At 41.8% G+C, this 24706-nt stretch overlaps 1 protein-coding gene across 2 annotated transcripts in view; it reads left to right on the top strand.

Annotated features, from left to right (window-relative positions):
• Nucleotides 1-24706, top strand: part of SH3RF3 (SH3 domain containing ring finger 3) — a 246099-nt gene that overhangs the window by 132223 nt on the left and 89170 nt on the right. For both annotated transcript variants that reach the window (XM_053935671.1, XM_053935672.1), the window contains exon 2: nt 21574-21849. In XM_053935671.1, coding sequence (XP_053791646.1) covers nt 21574-21849 — 276 coding nt within the window. The remainder of the gene's footprint in view (nt 1-21573; nt 21850-24706) is intronic.

Here is a 24706-nt window from a genome sequence, read left to right as displayed (position 1 = left end):
TTGTGGGGACATGGCTGGCCCTTGGCTCTCAGTGGGTTCAGGGGGAACCTAGACCCATTAAACTGTCACTACTGATACAGTGAGACAACCTGCACCCAAAGCAGTCTGCTGATCCCTAATGTTTGGTGTGTTTTCCTACTAAATTTTTCTTGATTTTGGAGGGAAAGTTAGGGGATTGCTTTTTCTGTGGGATTAACCAGGTTATTTTGACATTCAGACACAGTATAAACAGGTTTTTACCTTGGAAATCTGGAGCTTAGTAGAGCTAAGCTGTTGTTTGAACAAAATTAATTTTACTGTCAGAACAAAATATTTCTGAAGATTTCTGTTTCTCACAAATTGCTTGAAAATGTCAGCTTTCATTTGGGCGGACTGTGCTGAACTAGTAATTTTCATAAATAATCTCTAAAGCCCCGTCTAGTTAGAAGAACGCCATGCCTGTCCCACCAGTATACCTTGACCTCATTCTGGGGGACAGATGAGACCATTTAACTGCGTTCCCAGCAGTCTCTCCCTGGTAAGATAACCAAGCTGTGCTGGGCTTTACTTCCATGGTGCAGAAGCACATCTGCTGGGAGCACAAGGAGAGCACATCAGCTGTGTCCCACTCTTGGCACAGCCATTCATTCACAAAAATCAGTGTAAACCTGGGCTGAACTGCAGCCAGGAGTGGGGATGGAAGTGCCTCTATCCTGTTACCAAGTTCCTGAGCTGCTTAATCCCTCCAGCTGAAAGCTGACCTGCAGCAGATGCTGTCTCAGCAGCTTCCAAGAGTCAGAGATGTCCAGGCATGGTATATTCAACTTATAGGGCCACTTTCTCTGCTGCTGTTAAGTAGCCCCAGCTCTAGTGACAGCACCAGCATTATACTGAATCATGCCATGAATAAGATCAGGCCCTAATTATCTGAATTTGCCACGGCTCATGTTTCGTGTGACACAGAGGCAGATTTTTGAGTCAAGAGGCCCTTTGTTAACACATTCCTGCATTTCTCAGTATCTGATGTGCCAAAAGTAAAGTGGCTCTTGACAATTATTTCCTCTGAGCTGCCTTTTCAACAATGGCTTAACCTTGATTTACAGTACTGTCAGTGGATCACAAAGCCCATCTACCTGGGAGTTTCAGGGTGCTGTTATTTTTTGAGAAAATTGCCAGCTCTGTTCTTGGTCAAGTGTCTGTGGTTGACACTGTAGTGACTAACATGTTTATTCTGGGGACACTTGCCTGAGGCTGTGGCAGGACAGAGGGATTCTTTCAGCCTTATTCACAGTGCCCAGGAGAAGATACTGGCCAATGTGGCCTCACAGCGCCCCCCCCCCCGCCCCCATCTCAAATGAATATTCACATTTCTCCCACCATTATAATTTTGGACTTTTTAGCAGATGGAGATGAATGCACCTTAATGCTCTAATAAATGAATATACTATCCTTAGAATCTGGCAGGAGGGAGGACAGCTTTATACGTGAGGAAAGTGGTGTTTATATTAATGGTCTTCCAATTAGCAAAAAGCAATTGTAGTTGTCCTTGATTTTTGCAATTCCTCATTTGGGATTAAAGGCGCTTCATTTTCCCAGCAGGAGACCTGGAAAATGTGGCTTGCTTTGGCATTTCAGCAGCACTTTCTGGCACATGTGGGATTTATGGCTGGTTTGATGAAGTTAAAGCTGGCACAGCTTTTCTGCAGGTGGAACATTTGAGCAGACAGGTTTATACAACTATGAAGAAGTGCATCAGACTGGAGCAGAACTTGATTTAGAGGAAATCTGGGGAAGGTGGAGTGTTATGAGAGAAGAGAGAAAAATAAATATAAAACAAATTCAAGCACTAGATTAGATGCCATCCTCTCTTTGCTGCTTGCTCACACTTTGGGAGTCTCTGGCATCCCCTAAATAGAAGGCAGGCACTCTAAATCAAAGCAAATGTTTTATCTGTCATTTCTGACACGACTCAATGTTTTCTTGGATGGGCTGGCAAATCAGGTGGGCTGTAACCATCCTTCTCACCCACAGTGCTGTACTGAGGTTCCTGCAGTGTGGTGGCTGCTCGTGTTTCAGAGGCACTGCCAGAAGGTGGGGGCGGCGTGAGGGAGACCCATGTTCTCACCAGCATGAGACATCACTCTCACATCCACCTTCCATGATAGCTCAGATGTTATCAGTGTCCAGACCTTCCCTGAAAGCTGGAAGAGTGCCATTGCATTATTTCCAGTGTAAATGGGAGCTCTTTAATTGTTGGCTGCGTGTCCCAGGGCATGGTGAACATAAACTGACTGGTGTTTGTTTATGAGTAACATCATGCTCTACCATGGCTTCTCTTCAATGAAGTTTTATTCATAAGCTTTCTTGGTTGTGGCAGGGAGAGTTTTCTGGTTTTCTGTGATTCATAGCAAGTGAACTTTATCTTTTTATTCATAAAATTCCCAAATGATCACACAGAAATGCCTCATTCCTGCCACTATCCCCCCCCAAGAGGTCTATGTGCCAAAAAAAAAACCTTGGAATTGGCTGACAAGTAATTTCCTGATTTGCAACCATTCCAGATTTACTCAGCTACCAGTCATCCCCACAATGAGAGTTGTTCTGTTGGAATGGCAGCAGAGTTACTTCTTTTGTGGGTTTTTTTTTTATTCTTCTGTTCTACAGGTTTAAACCTGCCAGGTGCTGAACATTAATTCCTGCAAAAGCTATCAATGAATTCTGACTTTTGTCATACAACTGGGTGATGAAGTGACATCTGGATTTCCTATTTTCTGGAAATGTTAACCCCTTTTGAACCTTAATCTGTAGCAGATGGCTATAGCCCATGAATCAGGTTTATTTCTACTGGAATATGTCAAGGAAAGGATCCAGATTGCTTTCTATCCCTTACCTAAATGATGTAGACACCTCAGCCCAGAAAATAATGAAGAACACCTTTTGTCCTTAAGAATCTAAATCTCCTGATACACCTCAGTGTTTTGGCCCCAGATTTCCAAGATCCATAGGTGCAGGAGTGCACAACCAATCCTGCCTGCTTGGGCTCTGGGTGTATAGCACCCACACGTGCTATCCTAATGCAGAGACAAGGCAAAGTCTGCTTTTCTCTTCCCAAATCCTGGGATGCACACTGTGTTCAGAGCTCATAGATCTATTAGACAGAGGCCCAGGGGAAGGAGATTGCCAGACTTGTAAAAATATCATAGCAGTTATATACCCACCTACAGGTATCATCCATGAAAGACCCAATCTGGTCTTCACGTGGTTGTGCCACCAGTCTAGAGGACATCTATAGAATCTTGCCTGTGCCTCCTGTTGAATCTGAGGCACAGTCAGCTAAATTAGGGTGAAAAGAAGATCAGCTGGCAGTAGCCTTAGGATAAGTGACTATTTTTGCCAAATCCACCCATTGCAAGAAGTTCAAGCCTGAAATTTTTAGCCAGTGTGACATAGCAGTGTTACTGGTACTTGCAATGGGTAACATACTTTTTTTATGGAGTTTTGTGAACATACAAGTTTCAATTGTCATTTTGTTTAAATGAGACTTTGTAAGCATTGTGTTTGCATAGAAAGCCCTAGCAATGCCAACCCTGTAGTGTTTCATGTCAATAGGTAAGCAAAAGTTACTACTATGTAACTTTTTATATATATATAAAGTTATATACATACATATATATATATATAAATATATATTTTTCTATATATAAGCTATATATATATTTTATGTCCCTTTTTTCCCCCCAGCTTTAATTGTGTTTTATTATTTCTTGGGTACAATAAGTACTGAAAAAGTATGCATTAAAGTACTGATTAAAGTAGCCTTGAATTGTGTGCTGAGTTTGAGAGCAGGGACATAGGTTGTGTTTCTTTGTGTGTCTGCAGGTTCAGATTGCACCTGCATGGCTGTGCACTGGGCTGTGTCAGTACAGACAGTGGAATGGACAGGCTGAAAAACCTGCACGGTTCTCCTGACCTCCAGCAGAACTGCACAAAGGAGGGGTTTGGTGCAGTGATGTGCGGGAGGCTGCATTGTGTCAGTCATTTGAGCAATTGGCCCCTGGTCTTATCCTTAGCACATACTTAACACATCTTGCCAAATTATGCGGTTGCTTAGTAATGCGAACAAATATCCCCTGGAGATTCAATAACCAAACTCATTATCACTTGTCCTGCAGGCCAGGAACTGAATCCAGATCTCCAGGAGTGAATGACTGGTGTGTTAACCTAGTCTCCTACTGCTAAAATAGGAGAATGAATATATGCAAAGTCAGCTCCACACAGTGGGTAAAAATATGTCCATGGTAGAAACACAGAGAATGTCTATTAAAAATTATTCTCATTACGTAGATTCCATTATCAGAAATAAGTAGGGAGGAATTTAGTGTTTGTTAATGTTCTGAAGAGAGACATAAATGAAGACTGATTTTTTTTTTTAATTTATTTACTTTAAATTTTTGCAAACTAAGCAATAGCTGCTCTGGTTAAGTGTTACAAAGGAAGAGGTTGTTGCACGTGCCATCTTCTGCACCTCAAGAGGCCACTAAACCCCTTTGGAAGCAAGAACTTCATCCAGTGTCACTTGTGGATGCAGTTAGGTGGATCTACAACACTCACCTCAGCTATGTGCAGAGGCCCCTGATCTTGCTCCACAGAGGTTGCTTTGCAAGAATATGGCCACACTATCAGGGCTCATCAGAATGTTGCTGACACTTCCCCAGGACCTACGTTCATATCCCAGTCAGAAATTGCTCTGCTGCAGGGACATACCTGCTCATCTGGGACTAGCTGGATCACACTGCATTGTCCACACTATAAATCCATGATCTGAAATTTTTGCAAGTACTCTACCTTTCTTCAGCAAGTTCCTTCTGGTTCATCAGGAAAATGCAGCGAGTCAGCCAGTTTGCTTAACAATGATTTTTGGCAGTGAATCCAATATTTGTAGATCTGCATACTGAATACATATGCTGTTGGCTATAAAGATACCACATTTTTTCACTCATAAGCAATCCCAGCTGCATATATGGTTTTTGGACATTAAAAAAAAAAAAATTATTCCGGAGTAAATTTCAGGCCAGCTGCTCAATGTACAAATGCAAATTGGTTTAATTCATGTGGATAATGTATGCACGTCAGACACTGAGGGTGTGTGTGCACTCATAATGATGGAAGTTCAGAGGAGATGCAGACTGATAATTTGCCTGAACAAGGTCGATACTGGCAAACATGGAAGGGAAAATCATAAACTTTTGTTGTCCTTTCATGTAGTATCTACTCAAAGGTAAAATGGGCATGATCTCCCTTAAAAAGCATTTTCTGTCACTTCTGCTGAACATTGTTAGTGTAGATAAATTATTTTCTAGAGTTCGTTCTACAGGATCTTTCCACAGACATCAGCACTTTTCAACTTCTACTGAAATAACCCTGTGAGACAGCAAGTTTGCAAAGTTCTGTGCAATTTTTTGTGGTAAAATAGCCAACAATTGTTATAATAGAGACCAAATTGAGGGGATGACAGCCTCACAGTAGAATGTTTTGGAACTGGGTTTGATTTTTCCCCCCTTTTTGTTCTATGGAGAAATTTGTGTCTTTGAACTATGGAACACATAATTTTTCATTTCCTACCTGTGTGAGAAGACATTGATCTAGTAGCTACAGGATCATATTGGCTGAACAGTCCTTCTATAAATCTGAGGATTTTTACAGTTACCAGGTTCTTGCAGGAGTAATGGCATGTTTAGTGCTCTAGAAGTATGAATCACTAGGTATGTGCTACACTGATATGCCCAAAGGGCTTTTAAAGCTACTGTCACACTGCATCATGCTTACATTTGCCTTCATCTCACGCCGTAGAACTTTTGCAGGTTGCGTGAAAAAGCTTAATTGGGGTTGGAATTCTTGCAAGGATTTGGGTGTTGTCCATATCCAGATCCGGAACGCAGGTCAGGGTGCACTGGGGCACAGAGTCATACCAAGGATCATTCTTTGCATCTGTGGACAGAAAGAAGTTTTCTCTTCCACTCAGCTTACAAGGTACATTGGTGATAAGTTTTTCAATTCTTCTTGGTACTTATCATCTCGTGGTGACCCAGCACTCTGACTACAATTCGCTGAGCTCCCTTCTTTATCAGGAGTGGGACACTGACATTGCTTCTGCTATGTCCTGCTGTCTTCATTTACCATGTGAAAGTTGCAGGTTCTGGTCATTCCTGCTTGGTGTTTAGTTCACAAGAGGGATTTGAAGGTGCTTTGCTGCCTGTGGTGAAGTGCAGCATGTAGAAAAAAAATGGCTGAGAACCTGAGAAATAAATCTATTACAACATTTCTTTTTGATTGCAGAGGACTAGACTCAGAGGCCATGTGGGAGTCCAGCAGTCTCAAAGAGGTCTCTGTCCATCATTTCTTGACTTTTCTCATATTTGCTCAGATTCTGGATTTGCTCACACTTGCTTTGTTCCAGCCTGCACTGCTAGGCAATTACAGCTGAGTTATTGTTGTGCTGTAATGGACTTATGCATAATTTCTGAGCACAGATATAATCTTTCAAGTTCTAAATCCATAGAAACATTCAAACGAGGATATGGACAATTCCTTAGTTGAGATTCTGGCAGGCAGGGGGATAAGGTGGTGAAAAGAAAGCACTGCATGATATGGAAATTAAATTCCCATCCTTTGAAATACAGCATGGTAATTCCCATCTGCCCAAGTGAAAGATCCAGTGCGCTTTCCCAGACTTGGAGCTATCATTTACTATCATACTGAAACTGTGTGTTTAGGGTAGCAATGAGCCTATGGAGCCCATCTGGGGGCTGCTGCTCTAAAAGGATGCTCTGGTTCCCTTCTGAGCCCTCCCATTAGATGTGAAGTCCCATTACACTCCTTGTGCAGCAGCACATTGTCCTCATCTCGGAGCTGGAGGAGGCAGCTCAGGGAGCTAAATCCAGGCACACTAACCAACAAGGATTTGCCTGAAGATGGGCTCACATATCATAAAATTGCACCCTTGGCCACTTCTTTCTCAAAGTCTTTCTTCTAGGTCCCACTGCTGAGAGAGTCCAGGGAGTTGCAGCTTTCTCCAGCAGTTCAGAGAGAGACGACTTGACCATAGAGCACTCACTGCTGTTTCACAGAATGCACTTGCAAACCCTTGGTCTTCAGATGTGCTGAGGTCATATGTCACACATAACTATAGGTAGCTTTTTGAAGACAGTATGATGGAATAATTAGGCATAATGAGCAGAGAAACAAAGCTGAATTGGTTTTGACGTCATGGAAATACAAGATGTAGTCTTTTTCAGAGTATCTTTATATTTTTTCCAAGCAACACTGAACTCCATACTTCACCTGTGTTTTGCAGATGGAAATACCAGAGTCACTGTCCTGAAATAGGGACCTAATCCCAGTGAGAAGAGTTAGGGCAGGCTGGGAGCCTGAGGTGCTAGCTGAAGGTGGGGTGAGGTAAAGCTAGTGTGCTGATTTAGTTTCTAGGGAAGTGTTGAGGATTGTATGTCTTACTTCTGTCCCTCTCAGGGGCCAAAGTCTCTTCTTCCTTTTGTGAGATATACCCTAATCCTTCCCAAAGTTGTGTCTAAAACCTGTCTTTGAAAAGCAAAATACTTTTCAGTTTTATAACACAGACAGACAAGAAGCCTGTTTCATACAATATCTCTGCGATTGTAGCATTAACCCAAGGCAGAGGCACAGGGGTTCAATTCTATTCTGAAGGGATTTGAAACCATACAGAGATGAATAAATAATAAAAAATGTATACACTACACTATTTTACTTTGTTGTTAAGTTTTTAAGTCTTTTTCTATTGCTAATATGCAGTGTGTCTAATTGAAAATAGTTTCTTTATCAGTAGAGAAAACTATTTCAGTAAAAGCAGTTTCTTTCACCAAGTTAGACAGTTACCTTCTTAAACCTGAAAAAGAAATGCCCAGACATCCTGTTATTATTGGTTTGAATTATTTACAACCTATAGCATTTCACAAGACACTGGAAAAGCAAATGGATCCCATATTTTAAGTATTATTTGGTGGTAAAACATGCATGCAATACAGTATAGGATTGCTATCATAGCATTTCCCCTGGTGTCATTTGCCACAGAACTTGAGTGTTCTGCCACAACAGTGACAATCAGGAATACTGTCATTATGAGCAGTGGGAGAGCACTTGATTTATTTACATTCATGTAAGCAAAGTCAAAAGCTGGCCTTGGAAAAAAGTAAGGTCATTGCATCTAGCAAGGTGTAGCTGCAGTTTTCAAAATGACTGCACAGCTTGGCAAGATCGGGTTTATGAGCTGACTTTGTATCAATAACACACCTATGTGAAATATTTTCCCCTCTGAGCTTTACAGCCCCATATCTTCTCACGGAAAAGCAGGGGTATTAGCTTTGTTGTGCAGCCTTGTTGATGTCAAATGCAGGTGCTGATGATGCAGATGTCTAACTAACTGGGGTGAGATTTCAGCACTGGTTGTCTCCCCCCTGGTGCTTGGGTCCCGAGATTTCCTGAGGCAGGTAAAGGTGACCAACATCTCAAAAATTGTACCTGAAGTGAAGCAGTTTTATCCAGGAATCAAGTATTTATCACCAAGACACAGAGAGACCAGAAAACTGGGAGGGAAATGGTGGGTAGGGAAGTGTGGGAATAGTGCTGACACTCATGTACCTGTGCCTTTTTCCTCAAAAATCTCTGAGCATCAGGCAGCCCTGATTATGATGGGGGTTTTCTAGCTGGTTTTTCTTTTTTATTTATTGTACTTCATTAGTGCCAGTGCTAAACACTGGATACTATATACTCTAGGTTAGCCAGAAATTCAAACACTTCTGTCATTAATATCAATCTCTCTGCCAGAGGGCTGGTTACAGCACTGGCCTTTTCTTTTCCCTTTCCTAATGACATTTTTCACCCAGATCAACGACTGGTGATTATCCAGTCTAAATCAGGATCCTATTATGTGAGGTAGAGGAGACTCTTTTGACTACTGCTGAAATGTATGTAATAATAATAGCCTTAGAGAGGAGTGAAATGTAGCACAAGCATCCTGTGTGTGTCTCTTTAATTAGAAACCATGCAGAGTTTGAAATCTGAGGTGCTTCCTAACATGTGCAGTATTCATTTTAATCATTCCTCAGAGTGCAGGAGGAAGCATCAATTAAGTTCAGCATGAGAGAAACTCCTGGGAGTGGGTGCAGGAAATTAATTTTTTTAGTAATATTATGAAATTGAGGATGATGATGATGATGATGCCCAGGGACAGCACTTCGAAAGCATTAACCTGAAAAGGCAGCGAGGAGCCCCATACTATGTCAGCAAGCAGCCAAAGCACTGAAAGATCCTTAAGGCATAAATTTGACCCATATTCTGTAGATAATCAACTTTCCTCTCCCCAAAGGGGATATGGGAGAATGATATAAAAGCATGATTTGCATTACGAAGCCTTGTATCTTCCTTGATGTTTTCCTTGTCTCCTCCAACTGCTATTGCTTCCGAACATCAAAGTGCACAGAGGTTTGCTCCATGCAGGGGAGAAGCTGAACTGCTCCTAATGGGAGCCCAGCACAGCAGTGGAGGGGCCTTTTCTACACCAGAGGAGATGAGGACTGGCAGCACTAGAGTGCAAAGTGCTCTTTGACCTCTTCAGCACAGTGGGCACCCCTGCCCAGAGTGCCCAGCACACGTCAAAGTCAGAGCTGATTAAAGCCCCCCTGGCAGTCAGCTGGCTGATGTGCAGGAAGGTGCCAGCCTGTTCTGGCAGCGGGACTGAGGCCTGAAAACAATTCCTAATCATCTGCATGAAGAAAGCGTGCGTCAGTAAATTGTAGCTAATGAATCATTTCAGGGCACGGGATCTGGGTAGGAGAACAAAGTGGAAGCAGGGTGTGGGATGTCAGGGAGCCTGCAGTCCCACCAAAGAGTGGGCAGGGATTCTGAAAAATAAGGTCCTCTTTGAGGGAGAATAACAACCACGGGGATACTTCTGATAAACAGGGATGAAATGCTGTGATTTAAAAAGCACACCTTTTTTATTTTTACTGCATAGCAGATATTTTCATCTTGCTAATCACAGCAAACAGAGGGGAAATAATCTCTCCAAATTCCTGGCAGTTGGTCATCATGTAGGTTTCTTCAGACAATGAGAGGATGGACACTCCCGAAGGGCTCTCACTTGAGAAGTTCTCCACCAGCAAGGGGACGAGGAGGCTGCTCACACAGTGCAGATGTGCATGAGCTAGCTCCTCTCACACTGACATTTTGTGCCAAGAATATTTCAACATTAGCATCGCCTAATGCAGTTTTTTCTCACTGGCTATAAAACCTGTCCTGGTGCAAAAGAAACCTCTGTGATTTTCATTTAACTATGAGAAAAGAGCCATAGCCATTTTTGTATAACAGGATTTGTGTGGGCTGTTGGTAAGGGCACGCTGCTGATAAATAAGGTTCAGTTGTAAATATTCTCTAGTGACATGGGAATTTATCCACCTATTGAAGTTTACAACTGAGCTACCAAGGAAACATGTTCTTTAGCTCCACTGTGTATGCAGTCCACGGTGCATTTATCAAACGCCCTGTCAGTTCAGGGAAGGCACAGTTCAGGTAATACAGTATTTATGAAACTGTGAATGCCACCTCAGAAAGTTCTCTTAGAGTACATTTTTAAAAGCTGTCTTACGAAAACTTTGGACAAGTGGAAAGCAGAGGATATATTTTCGGTTTTATAGTGCAAAAATCTGTTCTGTGGTCACATGCAGTGAAAAAGATACAACAGAAAGAGGTGCTTCCTAGGCACCACAGTTATTTATCATAAAGCAAAAAGTAAAAGCTGCATAAGTAAATCAAATGTGATCTTTTTGCAAAGTTGGGGCTTAAATAGGAATTTCAGATCCTCCCCTTCATCAGAAATAAAAATCAAGGCTGGCTTCTCATCCTTCACCCGTTTATCCATTTCAGTTTAGAGGCCACCCTGACACCACAGGCAGGTTCTTTGGGTGGGCACTTTTCATTCCCTTCCCATATCAGAGGGCCTTAATGATCTTTTATCTTATACTGCCTCTCCCATACTCCTTTGAAACCCTGGCAGTGACCCTGCTCAATCCCCTGCAAAAAACCATCCCTGCTTCACCCTTCAGGCCTTGCAATACTCTGCCTCAGAGACTCCTCAGTAAATGCAGGCGTCCATATGGAGAAGTAATCCCCACATGTGTCACCTCAGAAAGCTAATTTTTAAAAATCCTTAATTTTAAATTTTTTCTAGGTTGTTTTCTTTGGGCGCTGCAGCCTGTGAGCTGAGGCTGCCAAAGTGGCTTTTGTTGTTTGAGGCGCCAGTTTTCTTGATTCTCAGTGGTTGAAATTATGGAAGAAGCTTTTGTGTAATCTTTAAATTAACATTTGTGGGAAGGGAGGGAGAAAGAGAGGAGAAATATTTGCCTGGTGTGAATTTATTTATGCTAAAAAAAAGAAAGGGGAAAAAAAAAAGAAATAATGAAGTATCTTCTCTACTGGTAGCAATCCCGGCAAGATTCACCGGAGTGGGGCTCCCTCTGTTGAGCTATGGGAGCTTTGCCAGATGGTAAATAACAGCTGCCCACTCCATTTTTGGGGCAGCTTCATCTCCAGGCCCTTTCTTACCCCTCTCCCCTGCTTGTGGTCCAGCTGAGAGAGAAAAAATTGCAATAGAAAAGTCCCAAAAAAAGCAGGGTCTGGGAGTAGAACCTCTGAGCTGTGACCTGCCTGGTCTCTGTCAGGAGGAAATCCAGCTCTGATGAGTTGTAGCAGGACTGCACCATAAAGTCTCTTCTGGGGTGGGAGAGGGTTTCTGCTTAGGAAACACTTGAGTCACAAGGCAAAGAGCCAAAAAGAAAGATGTGGAAGGGCTGGAAAGTAAACCAGAGGTATTGGGCTGGCTAGCAGAGTTACAAAGACACTGCTGGAAAATGTAAGCTACCCCGTGCTTCATCAGCTTCCACCAGGAAAGATCAAATGAAGCAGTTACAGCAGAGATTCATGTTATGGGCTTTTATGCAATACTTCTTGTATTTTCCCCAAAGTGTTCTTTTTTTTTTTTTTTCTTGCTGTGACCTACAGCAGAAGGAATTGTGGAAAATTCCAGAGCTGTAAATGCTTCATTGTGGAAATGAAGAAGCCTGAAAAAACTTCAGGCTCTCAAAATTGCACAGGGAACTGACTTTCAACTCATCTCTTTTATTAAAAAGCAAGCAAGGACTGTTTCTGTAAGGTGGCTGGGAAAACTGGGTCATGCTTCCAACCAAAGTGGTATCATCTGGGGAGTAATCAATGAGAGATTTCATGTTTATTTAAAGGTTTTAAGACACTTTGAATTGAGAACACAAGGCAACCTTAAAGATATAATGTTGTAGTGCCTCGAATATAAGTAGGTTTTTTTGTGTTTCTCTGCAGTTTCAAGGGAGCTGCTATTTGATTTGTCTCTATTGGTGGCTCTGGCAGGCTAAATGTAGCCAACTGTGCTGTCTTTCCTCTTTGAACTGCTCAAATAGCACATGGCTGTCAGTTTGCTTAGTAGAGTTGCACTGGAAAAATTTTGTACTGTTTGTGTTTTTTTCTGTGTTAACCCACCAACAGTTCCTGAAGCTCAGGAAGTGTTTGGTTGCTCTTGCCCTTGTGAGGCAGTCATCTGAAGCATATTTTGTCTGATGGTTTCTCAGGAAGCCACACTGCATACTTGGGTTAGAACTTGTGTCGGTTATTTGTTGGGATGTTTTGTAGACCAGCTTCTGCTCTCAAGTGTCTGTGCACGACAGCCAGTCCTTTCACTGAGATCCCTGAACAGGATTATAAGGGTCATATTTGGCCCTTAGGATCCAGTGAATGTTTTCTGCCTGAAAGGTGAAGGACAGACTCTTAGAACATACCTAGCTCTTGTAAAGGCTATGGCCAGCACAAGACATCACTAAATATTTTCCTCGGTAGAGGCTGCCAGACATTCAGCTTTGTTTCAGAGAAGATTACTTGTAAGGTAAAGCTTTATATCAGGTAGGAATTTTCTATACATCCACACCACTTCATGAAGATCAATGGAATTAAAGCGGTTCAACTGAAACCAGAAACTGACCTACAATTTCAGCAGTGTGTTCGTGGTACCACATATTAAAGAGCAGAGAGTTTGGAAGCATTTGGGTTTTGCAGAACTGCAAGGATTTTGCACTGACATGGTTAAACAGCTGGCTGGTGTTACACACTAATTCTCTGGGCAGCCGTAGCTGTGAACTCACTGCTGGAAATCCAACCTGACCCTGCATATCACATGTTTAATAGGAGAGCATGTAGTTTGAAAATACTTCATTTAAACAACAGGTTACTAAGAAATAGAGATCTTTGAATGTATAAATACTGATAGATAGTGAGTGAGGGGCTGAAGCAATGTGAGCTGTGCAGAGGACATGAAGCTATTAGCTGCAATTATGAGATCAGATGCACTCTTCCATTCAAGTTGTGGATCTTTCTAAGAGAAATGGCATTGGACTGTAAAACTAACTCAGCTCTAATATTGGTAAAGTGGAGAATCCCAGACAGACCTATGTGAAAAGCTGTGCAGTGGAAAGCCTGCTGTTTTTTTCTCAGTTGTGCTGCATGCATCAACTGCATTTGCTAGGAGAAACTTTGAAACATTCATTAATATTGCTATGTACAAAAATGGACCTTATACGGTGAAATGCAAGTTGTGCCTGTTTGCCAGATAAACTGCAAGATAACTTTGGCAGACAGTGTTCTCTTGGAAGATCAGTTTGTGCTCCATTGGCCTATTGCTGAAGAGGATGAACACCATCCTGTGCTGTTCTGGGGTGGTGAGCACTGTTGTTCCCTGTTCATTGGAGAGCAATGTCAGTGTGCTAGAATGATGCTGTACCTGCCTGCCTTCATGCTCCATCTGTTGAGCAATTCCCCTGGTATCTTCATGCTAATTGCAGAAGTCATTTCTGGAAATGGCAGATAAGGTCCTAATCTATTTGGACACTTCCTCTCCATGTATAAAGGCTACCTCTTTCAAATGTGTAGAGACATTCCCCAGACCTTTTAGTTTTGGAAAAGCGTTTTCCCTTCTACTCCAGGTGGGAGCCATGTGCACCTCAAGCGTGCATTGTCTGCATGTGTCTTCAGGTGTCACAAGGACTGCAGCCAGTCTGCAGCACCATCAGCGATGGTCAGGGCCTAAATATAATGTAACCATTTCATCAAATAAAACAGGAAAGCTTTAGTTAAGAACTTTTATTTTTATTGTGATTAATTAATACCTATATGGCACTATCAATAAACATGCCACTTTCCAAAGTATATAAATGATTACATTCAGTTTTCATTCCCCATGTTGCTGTTTCTATTGTCATCTCAAATATTTTTCTTCTTGAAGTTGATTTCAAAAAGGTTGTACATGCAAAGCATGACTTCTTAGGCTTTTACTGATGTCACATAGAGCTGACTAATAGCATATATCCAGGTTTTGTCTTTGCTTCTTTGTGCAAATTTAGATTGATTAATTTTCCTGTAATCAACTTTCTGTGAAAGCAAATGCTGCAGTGTCACCATTGAGATATGTTGGACAGGTGACCTGTACTTCTGAATCACTGCACATAAGACAAACCATCTTTCACAGAAGACAAAGCACTTTTGAGAGTTTTTGCTGTGAGATATGATGATGATTTACGATCTGTCACCCTGAAAGTTCCTGTTGAGGACAAAAGCGACTGAAAACTCTGCAGGTCACAGATCTGGTGGTAGTATACATTTTTTGTTTTAAATGCAACAGCTAAAGTTTGCCTCCACCCCTTCTGCTGAAGAAACATGTGCAAGTGCTCTCTCCTGCTTCCTAGGGCTGACTATGCAACATGTTTTAATTTAGGTTTAATTTTGCTCTGGAAAGGTGTTAAATAGAGCGAGTGCAGCAGGCAGGGTGGCGAGGAGCAAGCAGGCAGTGCACAGTCCCTGCTGCCCTGCCAAGTCCGGCAGACATGGCTGTCACTGCCACCACAATGGAGTAGTTTGTTGTGCCAGACTGCCTTCCACTTTTCTGTCTTAAAGGGATCCGAGCAGGCTTGTGATTTAAATTGCTCTCAGCTGATTTGAATGGGAGTTTTAGATGCCATGATCCCAGTAATAGGGTAGTTATAGGAAGTAGCCCGTCTCCTCCTCAGCAGTCCTGCTGATGGATGCTCCATCACGCAGCCCTTGTCCTCTCCAGCGCAGCTGCTGGGATTTCTGCAGAGCTCTTATGGGTGTCAGGAAACCATATGCTGAAGTGCTACCCAGCCTGCTTGTGGGGAATTTCCTACCAGTTGGAAAACGTAAATTCAGTCCAAACTGTCGCTGCTGAATCTTTGCTTGTGTAGACTGGGAAATTCAGAGTAATGTGTGATGCTTCAGAGTAATGGAGCAAAAAATTAGCAGTATGTGTTTTAATTATTATTTATGCTCTATAGTAATAGCTTGTGTTTAACTGTATTTTACCACTGAGATGTGCATGCTTTTAATTACTTTTCATTACTTTTTCCTTTTCTTCTTTATCGACTTTTAATTTACTTAGGATGTTTATACTTGATAGTGTTTGATGAAAGAGATAAATGTATATACATTCACGCTGAGGAACAGACTCTTCAGAAATATATTTAGAGTATGGGGGTTATGAAGATGGATCTTGGAGAATTTTGAAGGACTGCAACAAGCAACATGCCAGTGTGTTTTGCTAGTAACTTATTACAGGCTTTAAAAAAAAAAAATTATTGTCCCTAGCAGTGGTCTTATCAGGCTGTTCCAGCAGTGTGTTCTGAGGTTGTTTGGCTTTATCCCCTCCTGCTTCACCTCTAGCTCAGATGATGATCAAGACTCATGGAGAAAAGGGAAAGAGGAGTTAAATACTCCTCCACCTTTTGCATTTCTCCACTTCTTTGATTCTTTCATCCCCCTGGCATAGGAGTCAGGTGACGCTGCTGCCCCATGGGGCAGGCAGCATCACACCTGCCTTTTGTGGGGGATTTCCATGTGCAAGGGAACCCCTTGAAGCAGTGAAGTTGAGGTTCTTGCACAGCTTGAGCTGCACAAGGCAAGAGCTTGGGCAAGAGAAATTGCCCTTCAGCATTAACATGGCTTTCACACTGCAGAAAAACAATCTTCTGCTTTGCTGTTGTAGAGAGGAGTTGTAGCTGGAGCCTCAACAGGTTTCTTGGCTTTCAAGGATCTAAACACAAACTTAGTTTGAGAGAAGGGTTGGATCATAGCATTTCTGTCTGGGTTTAGTAGATGTATGCCTTGCCCTATTTATTTTATTTTTGATTTCTTGTTTTATAGGTACCTGCATGGTACTTTGGGCAAGCATTAGACTTTTTTTTGAATTAGTGACTTCCTACACCAAGTCCTGCATGCAAAAGGACTGCTGGGCAGGCTCTGACCCCTCCTGGAGCCTGTGTTGCTTTTGAGCACATTGGGAAACTGTTTATTTTCTATAACTTTTGAAAACTGAAGACCTACTCTATCTGGGCAGCTCACATTCTACTAAGCTTTCTACAGGGAGAATTTATTGGAAGCAAGCATGTTTGGGTTTTTTTCCCATTCCTTTTGTTCTTCAGGATACATAATGAAGAATGCTCCAGCTTTGCCAGTTAATTGCTTCATGGCTGTTATTTGTCAATTTGCCAGCAGGTTTCTGCTTAACTGCTGCTATTTGACATTGCTGAAACACAAATGCAGAATGATTGAGTTGCCAACATATCATTGAGTCTTCTGCAAGGGGGATTTTCAGCATATTAACGCTTCAGGCTTTCACGTCAGTATTGGTTGCTGAAATAGAAAAGAAACCTTTGGCAGTATTCAGCATCGTGCCAGCATGGATTTAGTGGCAGGAAAAAGAAACTGGCTGTTGCCATTGATGGTGACTTCATCCCTTCCTTTCTTCCTTTCTTAATTTTTTGTATTTCTATACACACCCACACGGAGTTTTGAAATTTAGTACACATCATAGGTAAATGCCAGTTAGCCTCACAATAAACCAGCAGGGCAAATCAACTACTGATGCAGTCAGATGTCGAGGCTGTTTAATTTTGCAGTCACCTGCATTATGCTCAACCAGATTTCATGGCAGCTGGGGAGGGGGTTGATGGCAGGGGTTCCTCACAGTGAAGCACAGGTCAAGAGCTGACTTGGAGGAAGGCAGTGGGGTGATGGTCTCTGCTGAGCTTCTCATGGGACAGCCAGGCTGCCACCACATTGGTCCCTGGATGCAGGAGTGGCCATTGTGAAGCTGAGTGGCATGGGGAGAGAAGCAGCATGATGCTGCTGGGGACAGGCTTGGAAAGGGAGTTCCCCTCCATGAATGTAGTGAGGCAGAAGATGCCAAAATGGGGCCCCACGGATGATCAGGGACTTAGGTGGTGGAGCAGGGGATGAAGTACATGCTGAGGGTGTAGTGCAGAGGCTCAGTGTTGTCCACCAGCAGTTGCTGTGGCAGTTCTCATGCATGGCATGGGCACAGGAGGGGTAAGGAGGTTTTGCTCTGCTGAAGCAGGGAGCAAGAAGAACGTGTGAGCCTCCTGCAGTTGCTGGAGAAACACCTCTAGGTGCTTTGCCTCGCCTGAACCTTGCCTGTCTCTGCTTTGCTGTAGTCTGATCTCTGGGATGATACTTTGTATCCTGGTTTAGATTAGAAGGTTTTGTAGGAAGGACCACCGAGGCATTCTGAAGGTGATGATTTCTGACTGAAATGCTGCTGCATGGAACAAAGACCTGAGAGGAAATAGGACAGGGCATGAGCCGAGGTTTTGAACATAAAATGGGAAGGACATGCTCACCAGCAGGGCTTGGGGAGTTTGAAAGTCAGTCGGATATCAGTCCTGGCCGACCTCTTTTCCTTTGAATTGGGAAAGCCAAGTGAGGAAGAGGGGAGTGGATAGGCCAGAATTGTCTGCACAAAGATTGGCAGTGAGGAAGATAATCAGGATCAGAAGAAGATTTCTAAGAACCACATTACAACTAGCAACAGCAGCAGAGATTGTTTTTATTCTATTTCTGAAAGATGCTTAATGATCTCTCCTTTCAGATGTAGTTCAGAGGAACTTTGTGAATCTGATCTGCTTCTCACTTATGAATTAACCAAAAATAGGAATAATAAAGGGAAACTTCCAAAAATATGCTTCTTAGGAGCTATTAATAAAATATGACCATGAAAAGTCCACTGAAAGCTAGATCTTTTGGCCAGAATATATAATCAAAGAAGCTTCAAGAGTTTATCTTGAGTGTTTGGGGTTGGTTGGTTGGTTGGTTAGGGATATTTTGGTTTCTTTGTGTTTTGTTTTGTTGGGGTTTTTTAATTGTAATTGTGATATTAATTGTCTCTCTTTGATTGATTTGAGCAGACAGTTAATGCTTTAGAACGGCACAAGTAGTTTTATTTGAAAATTATTAGAGTACACTGGTACCTGGGCCACAGTAAATGCAAGGTTTACATAGGATGCTCAAATCAAAATGGGTACACAGAGCCTTACAGAAAGGCTGGCAAATGTCTTGATTTTTTCAGTAGGAGAGTATCTTTTCCAGTAAATAACAAGTTCACCTTAAAAATGCCTCTACAGAGTTTTTACTTTAAAAGCTGTGATTGAGAATTAGAAAAGCTGTAGCTGATAATTGGAACAGTTTGTTTTAGAGGTTCTTCCCACTGTCAGTTGCCCAGATCTCTGTGTAGGACAGCTCCTAGATGGTCCACAGAAAAGCCCATGAAAGAGAAGCGAACACAAGCACCTAAACTGCAAATTCCCATATTAAGGTCTCCAGATAAAACAGTGCCAGATTTCAAATTTATGTCTGGCAGTTGGTTGGTTTTTCTCAAAAGTATTCATTTGCATCAGGTGAAGGTAAAAACAGGGACCTGATTCATCTTCTAGCCAGACCAGTTAATTATCAATAAAAACCCAGCTTGTATTGCAGAAGAATTACATTGATGAAGTGTGCAATGGAGTAAAATCCACTTTCTTTTCTGTAGCACTGGGGGCTGTTGCCTTTTTACACAGTAAAATGAGGCTTGGGAAGAGAAAGTGGCTAAAAAGTAAAGAAAGTAATCTGGCCTTGAATTGCTACAAAGGTCTTGGGAATAGGAAGGTCCCATCTAGGGTAAGTGATACAGAGCGTGTTTGCCAGGCATGTTTCTGGATCAGCAGTGTGCACCTGGCAGAAGTCTTGCTCTTACTTTGATAAATTGTCTTCTCCCATCATGAATTAAAGTAATGGTTCTTTTATTTCTAAATTACTACAAGGCTCTGTAGTCTTTCAGCTTAGTGTGGGGTTTTTTTCCTAGTTTCAAATGAGTAATGCAATCTATGCCTTACCTAAGGAGTTTGATGGTACTGTATGCTTAATCTTTAAAATGCTGTGTAGGGGGGCAAAGCTTTGCTTTCAAGGGAAATAACCATCCTGGCAGAGAGAAAAATATCTGTAGGATGCTGCCACTGATTTGGCAGAGACTGTTTGATGCTTTGTTAGCTGGCTGTTTATTGTATGCTTTTTTAGTTATGTTTGAAAGAGCTTCCAAAATAACTTGTCTTTTAAGCGGGTAGCTCCATTCATATACAGCAAAATCCAGAAGAATACAGAGGATTTGCAGAGGAACTGCAAATTGCTAATGAAAAAAGTTAGAACTGGGGACACATCTGAATGAAATGAAATCCCCCTCCAGACAACATGGATAGTGCTCTGAAGAGCTGTGCCTCTTTGCCTGTCTCCTTCACTGTGTGCTGTAGGCAAAAAGATCTGTCACACGGCATTCCAAGACCTGCACAGCTACTAAAGCCTTTCCTAATAAAAATGAGTAAGTTAACGCCTGTGTGTGAAGGTGCATTGAAGAAAGTTACTCTTTGATCAGTGTGGAGTGTGCCTGCCGCAGTGACCATCTGGCGCCCAGAAGCGGGTGGAGGCACCGGCAGGCAGTGCTGGCAGCGGGCTGTGCTTCACCTCCTGCCGAAAGATGCAGGTGTAAGAGCATGAAACCCACCCCACCAGAGCAGATCCATTTAATACACCCATCAGAATTGAAAAATGCCTCTGCTTGTGGCTTTAACGAATACCATGAAAAGTCATCCCAGCATCTCATTTTCTGGAAGTGCAGTGTTTCTGCCGGGCCACTCCACCTTCCCCCTGGGGAAAGCATCTGAGTGTTATTGGAGGCACAGGAATGTCATCCAGAAGTACAGACATCAGAAGCACCTGGGGGAATACCAAGGTGTTTTATTAAATATAGCTTTACTTTTTCCTTGTCTCTATAGGACACCCCATTGACAAGCATGATGCACAGCAGCGAACAGACTACTCAAAGGCATGTGTATGCAAAGAAAAATGTGTCATTTTTGTAACTACAAATCTGGAAAAAAAAGATTCTTACAGAAAGTTAATTTTAAAGGACCCCTCTAACACCCCTTGTGTTATGTGCTGCTATATATTTGCAAGCTGACTCTTAGTCAAGTTAATAAAATGAAAAATGGTATAGGATAATACAGCAATACACCTTTCCACTCCAGTATGGGTTAAAGAACTGTTCTAGGACCAAAGCAGCAGGAAGCTGTGTCCAACACAAATACCCTCTGCTCTGTGGGACTCAGCAAGGAGATGGGGAGGACAGGGGCTGCATAAACCAGTACTTCCACCAAAACGTTGTCCAGCTGTTCCACAGAGTCCCAGCCTGGATGAGATAACCTATCTTTCACTGGGACAAAATGAACTCTGGGAAGAATTCTTCACACTCACAAACCTATTTGACTTCCATCAAATAGGTTTCACTCTTTTATCATACCAAACAATGAACTTCTTAGGCTTTTTTTTTTTTTTTTCTCATGGGCCATGATTTTTTATTAAGTTTGTTTAATTTTTTTAATGACAGTGAAAGGTTCAGAGTTCTTTTTAGTTCTAAAAGAAAAATTTAGGGCATTCTACCTATTCCACTTTTCCACAAGGACATTAATTCATAAGCAACAAAGAATATTATAACTGTTTACAGTAGCCCTCAGTGACTAGCATGAGACTGGGGGATTTTGAAAGACATAAGATTATTTGGTTACAGAATCAAAAGCTAAATAAAAGGATTCAAACTCAAAAATGTTTGGAGTTGCTCAAACAAATGCAATGAAAAATTACCAATTTGCCACCAGTGAATGATCAAGCATGTATTGTTTTGTCTCTCTTCTGAACTTCAGAAACCAAAGCAACCCTGAAGGTCAAAGTGTCTAATATTTTACCTTTTGACATGTCTAAGTTTAGTTGTTCAAACATATAGTTCTGCTTGCACAGAATATTTTGCAAATTAAGCAAGACTGCTTGGTGGTGTAAGAAGTACTGCAGGTTTCATCTGAGCTACATGAGATGGACAGTGCCTGCTCTGATGTAACACACCTACCTTCTCAGGCTTATCATCACATGCATCCTAGGTTTCCTGAGATCCAGGGTATAGCATTATGTGGCAGTCATTAGGGTAATTTGGTAAATGATTGTGGTGATCAGTTTTCTTGCAGCTCAATAATGACTCTAAGAATGATATTGGTGCTGGCTGGAGATTGCTTAAAGGTGTTTGTTTTGTTTCCCCAGAGTGTTTCTCAGCTTCCCTATGGCAAAGCCCTGTACACGTATGAGGGAAAGGAGCCTGGTGACCTCAAGTTTAACAAGGGGGACATCATCATCCTGCGGCGCAAGGTGGATGAGAACTGGTACCATGGGGAGCTCAATGGCAACCACGGCTTCTTCCCCGCCAGCTACATCCAGTGCATCAAGCCCCTCCCACAAGCTCCACCTCAGGGCAAAGCACTTTACGACTTTGAAATAAAGGATAAAGATCAAGACAAGGATTGTCTGACCTTCACCAAGGTAGGGGAATAGGTTTTTAAAAAATGTTCAGAAGTCTGCTTTGGTAGGGAGCGATGGGGCACGTGCCGTGCTGGCAGCTGAGCCAGGAGCACAGGGGTGGTGGGACTGGTGGGACACCTTCCTGGTCTGCCTGGCCTCCCTGGCCTATCCTGCACTCTGTGAGATTGTGCCATGAATAGCAAGGCTGGTGTAAAGCTAGTGAAGCTCAACAAGTAGAACTGGCTACACGCTTTCTGAGAATATTTTTCCCTCTAAAAAGCATGCATTTCATCTGCATTGAAATGTTCCCCAAGAATTACTCAAATTTCAGAAAAAAAACCCTAATGGAAAAGTGTCTTTTAATGTTCCTTATTGAATCAGATGTTCCAGTGTTTTAAAATTGCATTCAGCTTCAAAATGTGTATTGCATCATACCATATACCAATTAGCAGTTGAAATACACTATCATCATAATAGTATTTCCTATTTTAAGAACATAAGGACAGTAAAAAGCAGACATTTAAAAAACAGTCTTTGGTGTTTTTTTTAAACCAAAATGTTTAATAAATTCGCATTGGAATGAGAGAAAACCAAGATATTGTAATTTCCTTTGGATTTAAAATGTCACATTTTCCCTTTCACCCTCACCTCCCCACCTGCTTTTTGCCTCTCACTCCCCTCCCTAGTAATTTGTGTTGACCTTAGATGGGTTTCATGGATATCAAGAAACTCACAGTAAAATAAAGCCTATCCTCTATTGTTAATTTATGGCAGTGAATGCCATGGAGAACCTGTTCATTGTCATTTTCTGTTTTATTTCAGCTGTCTGCGGCTGTTACAGTATCACATAAAGTAATAACAGTTATGCTGCAAATGAATATGAAATAGACGATAAAAATATCCTTCACCAGGATTTTACTGACCTCCTCTTTTAAAGCTACTTATTATAGCTGAATGAATTATTTGCAGCATATAATTTTCTCACCGAATGTAACATCTTTTTCCCTCATGCAGTGTTTCTCAGCAGAATGCAATTTCCTAGACTGTATACTTTCTCATATTTATTTAACAAAGGATTTGTAAGCACTTTTGTTCCATAGCAAGTGAAGTGTTTGATTGCAAACACTGCAAACCCTGCGACTAGCCAGCCTCCCTGGAGCCATGAATCTCTGCGAGAAAGTGGGCTGCTTAGTGAGAAGTAACAGCCCTGCACTAACAGAAAGTTAGCCAGAAGTTACCTCTGAGACCTTATCAGTAAATGTATATTTTCTGGTGCGTTGTTTTTCTCACTGCCTGCCCAGAGGTACACTGGTGACTTCTCTGAGATGCAGTCTTCCTTGTCTGCTTAAAGTATTCTTTGCTTGCTCAGTCTTAAGAAATTTAATAGGTATGCCAGGCAGTTGTGGTCTTTTTTGTTACAGCTGGTTCTTTCCTAGACACTTTTTTATTTGGTATATTTGGTGCCATATATTAGAAAACCTCCTTTATAATAACTGTCTTTGTATAGTGATAGTTCTCATTTTCTCGGCTGTCCAATATCATTCTCACATGGAGCATTTCTTCCTGCTGTACAGCTCTACTCTCAATCTCTCAATTTTCCTTGTTTTCACCTCTCATGTTACCATCGGCATCTTTTATCCCTGATGACTGTGTTTTCCCCAAGGGGGTTTGGTTTCTCTCCTGTTGCTATTTTCTTCTTTAGCTCCTTCCACTACACACACTGTCACCTTGTAACAGTTTTTATGTCCTGCCTATTGTTCTCCCTGACAGTGAATAATCTATTTTTCATCCTGGGACTTCACCATCATGTTTTCATCAGTTTTCTCAATGCTAATTTTAGCTGTCACCTGTGCTGATGAAGGTTCCTGTTTAGCCCAGATTATAGATCATCTGCTGATGCAGTCAGTTCCTCTGCACAGAGTCCTGAGCACTGCAGTGCTGTAGATGTGATTTGTCACTTTGAGCAATATGCATCACTTGAATGTCTCAGTTTGCATCTGAAGATGCTGGACCAGGTCTCAGTTTCATTTACACTATTTGTTCTTTCCTCTGGCAGAGGGGTTACATTGGCATAACATTTATACAAACTAATATAACCTCTTTGTGTACTGCAACTCATTTAAGGCTACCAGACACTTGTGATTGGATTTTACCTATAAACATATAATAAAGAAGAGTTTTCCTCCAAAGAGAAGCTATAAGAAGGAAACTCAAACATAGGGATATTCTGTATCATTTTGGTTTGTTGTTCGATTGCTGGGCTTTGCTTTTTCCCATCCCCCTTGTCACTATGCACTCAGAATATCTACTGGTACAGTAAAAGAAAACAAAAGAAGGATATTTGGTGTTTCCTCTTACTAATTTGTTTTGTTGCATTTTTCAAAATGAAAATGTTTCATTGTTCCAGATGTGTATTGCAAGGAAATGAAGACTACACAAATCTTCATGAGGAGTGCTGCAGGGTGTTTCTGCCATTTACGTATTTTCATCTCCTATAGATAAAACACTCTCCAAATAAAAGGCCAAAGATGTAAATGTAATCATTTTTATGTGTAAGAATAAAATCAGGAGGGGCAGAGAAAAATCTGTCTTGAGTACCCAGTGCAAAAAAACAAAGCTCCCACATTCTTTTACACCACTTGGACTGCTCCCTCAAGTCCTCTTCCCAGAGAAGCCATACATACAGGCATAGGGTCTCACCTCTGTTCTCTCCTCTGTGCTGTCTGTAATATGATAGAACTTACCCAGATTTCCTACTTAATATGTTTTCCCTCAGTGTTTGGTAGTGATTAGCCAAATCAGGCAGTTATTTTTTCTCTGTAACAACTATGTTCCAGCCTTGCATCAACTGTGCACCAATTTAATGCCAGTAGTTTCA

This window comes from Vidua chalybeata, chromosome 2 (assembly GCF_026979565.1).
Source record: "Vidua chalybeata isolate OUT-0048 chromosome 2, bVidCha1 merged haplotype, whole genome shotgun sequence".
Taxonomy (NCBI): domain Eukaryota; kingdom Metazoa; phylum Chordata; class Aves; order Passeriformes; family Viduidae; genus Vidua; species Vidua chalybeata.
Note: the sequence above shows the minus strand (reverse complement) of the source record. Positions and strands in the feature narration are given on the sequence as shown.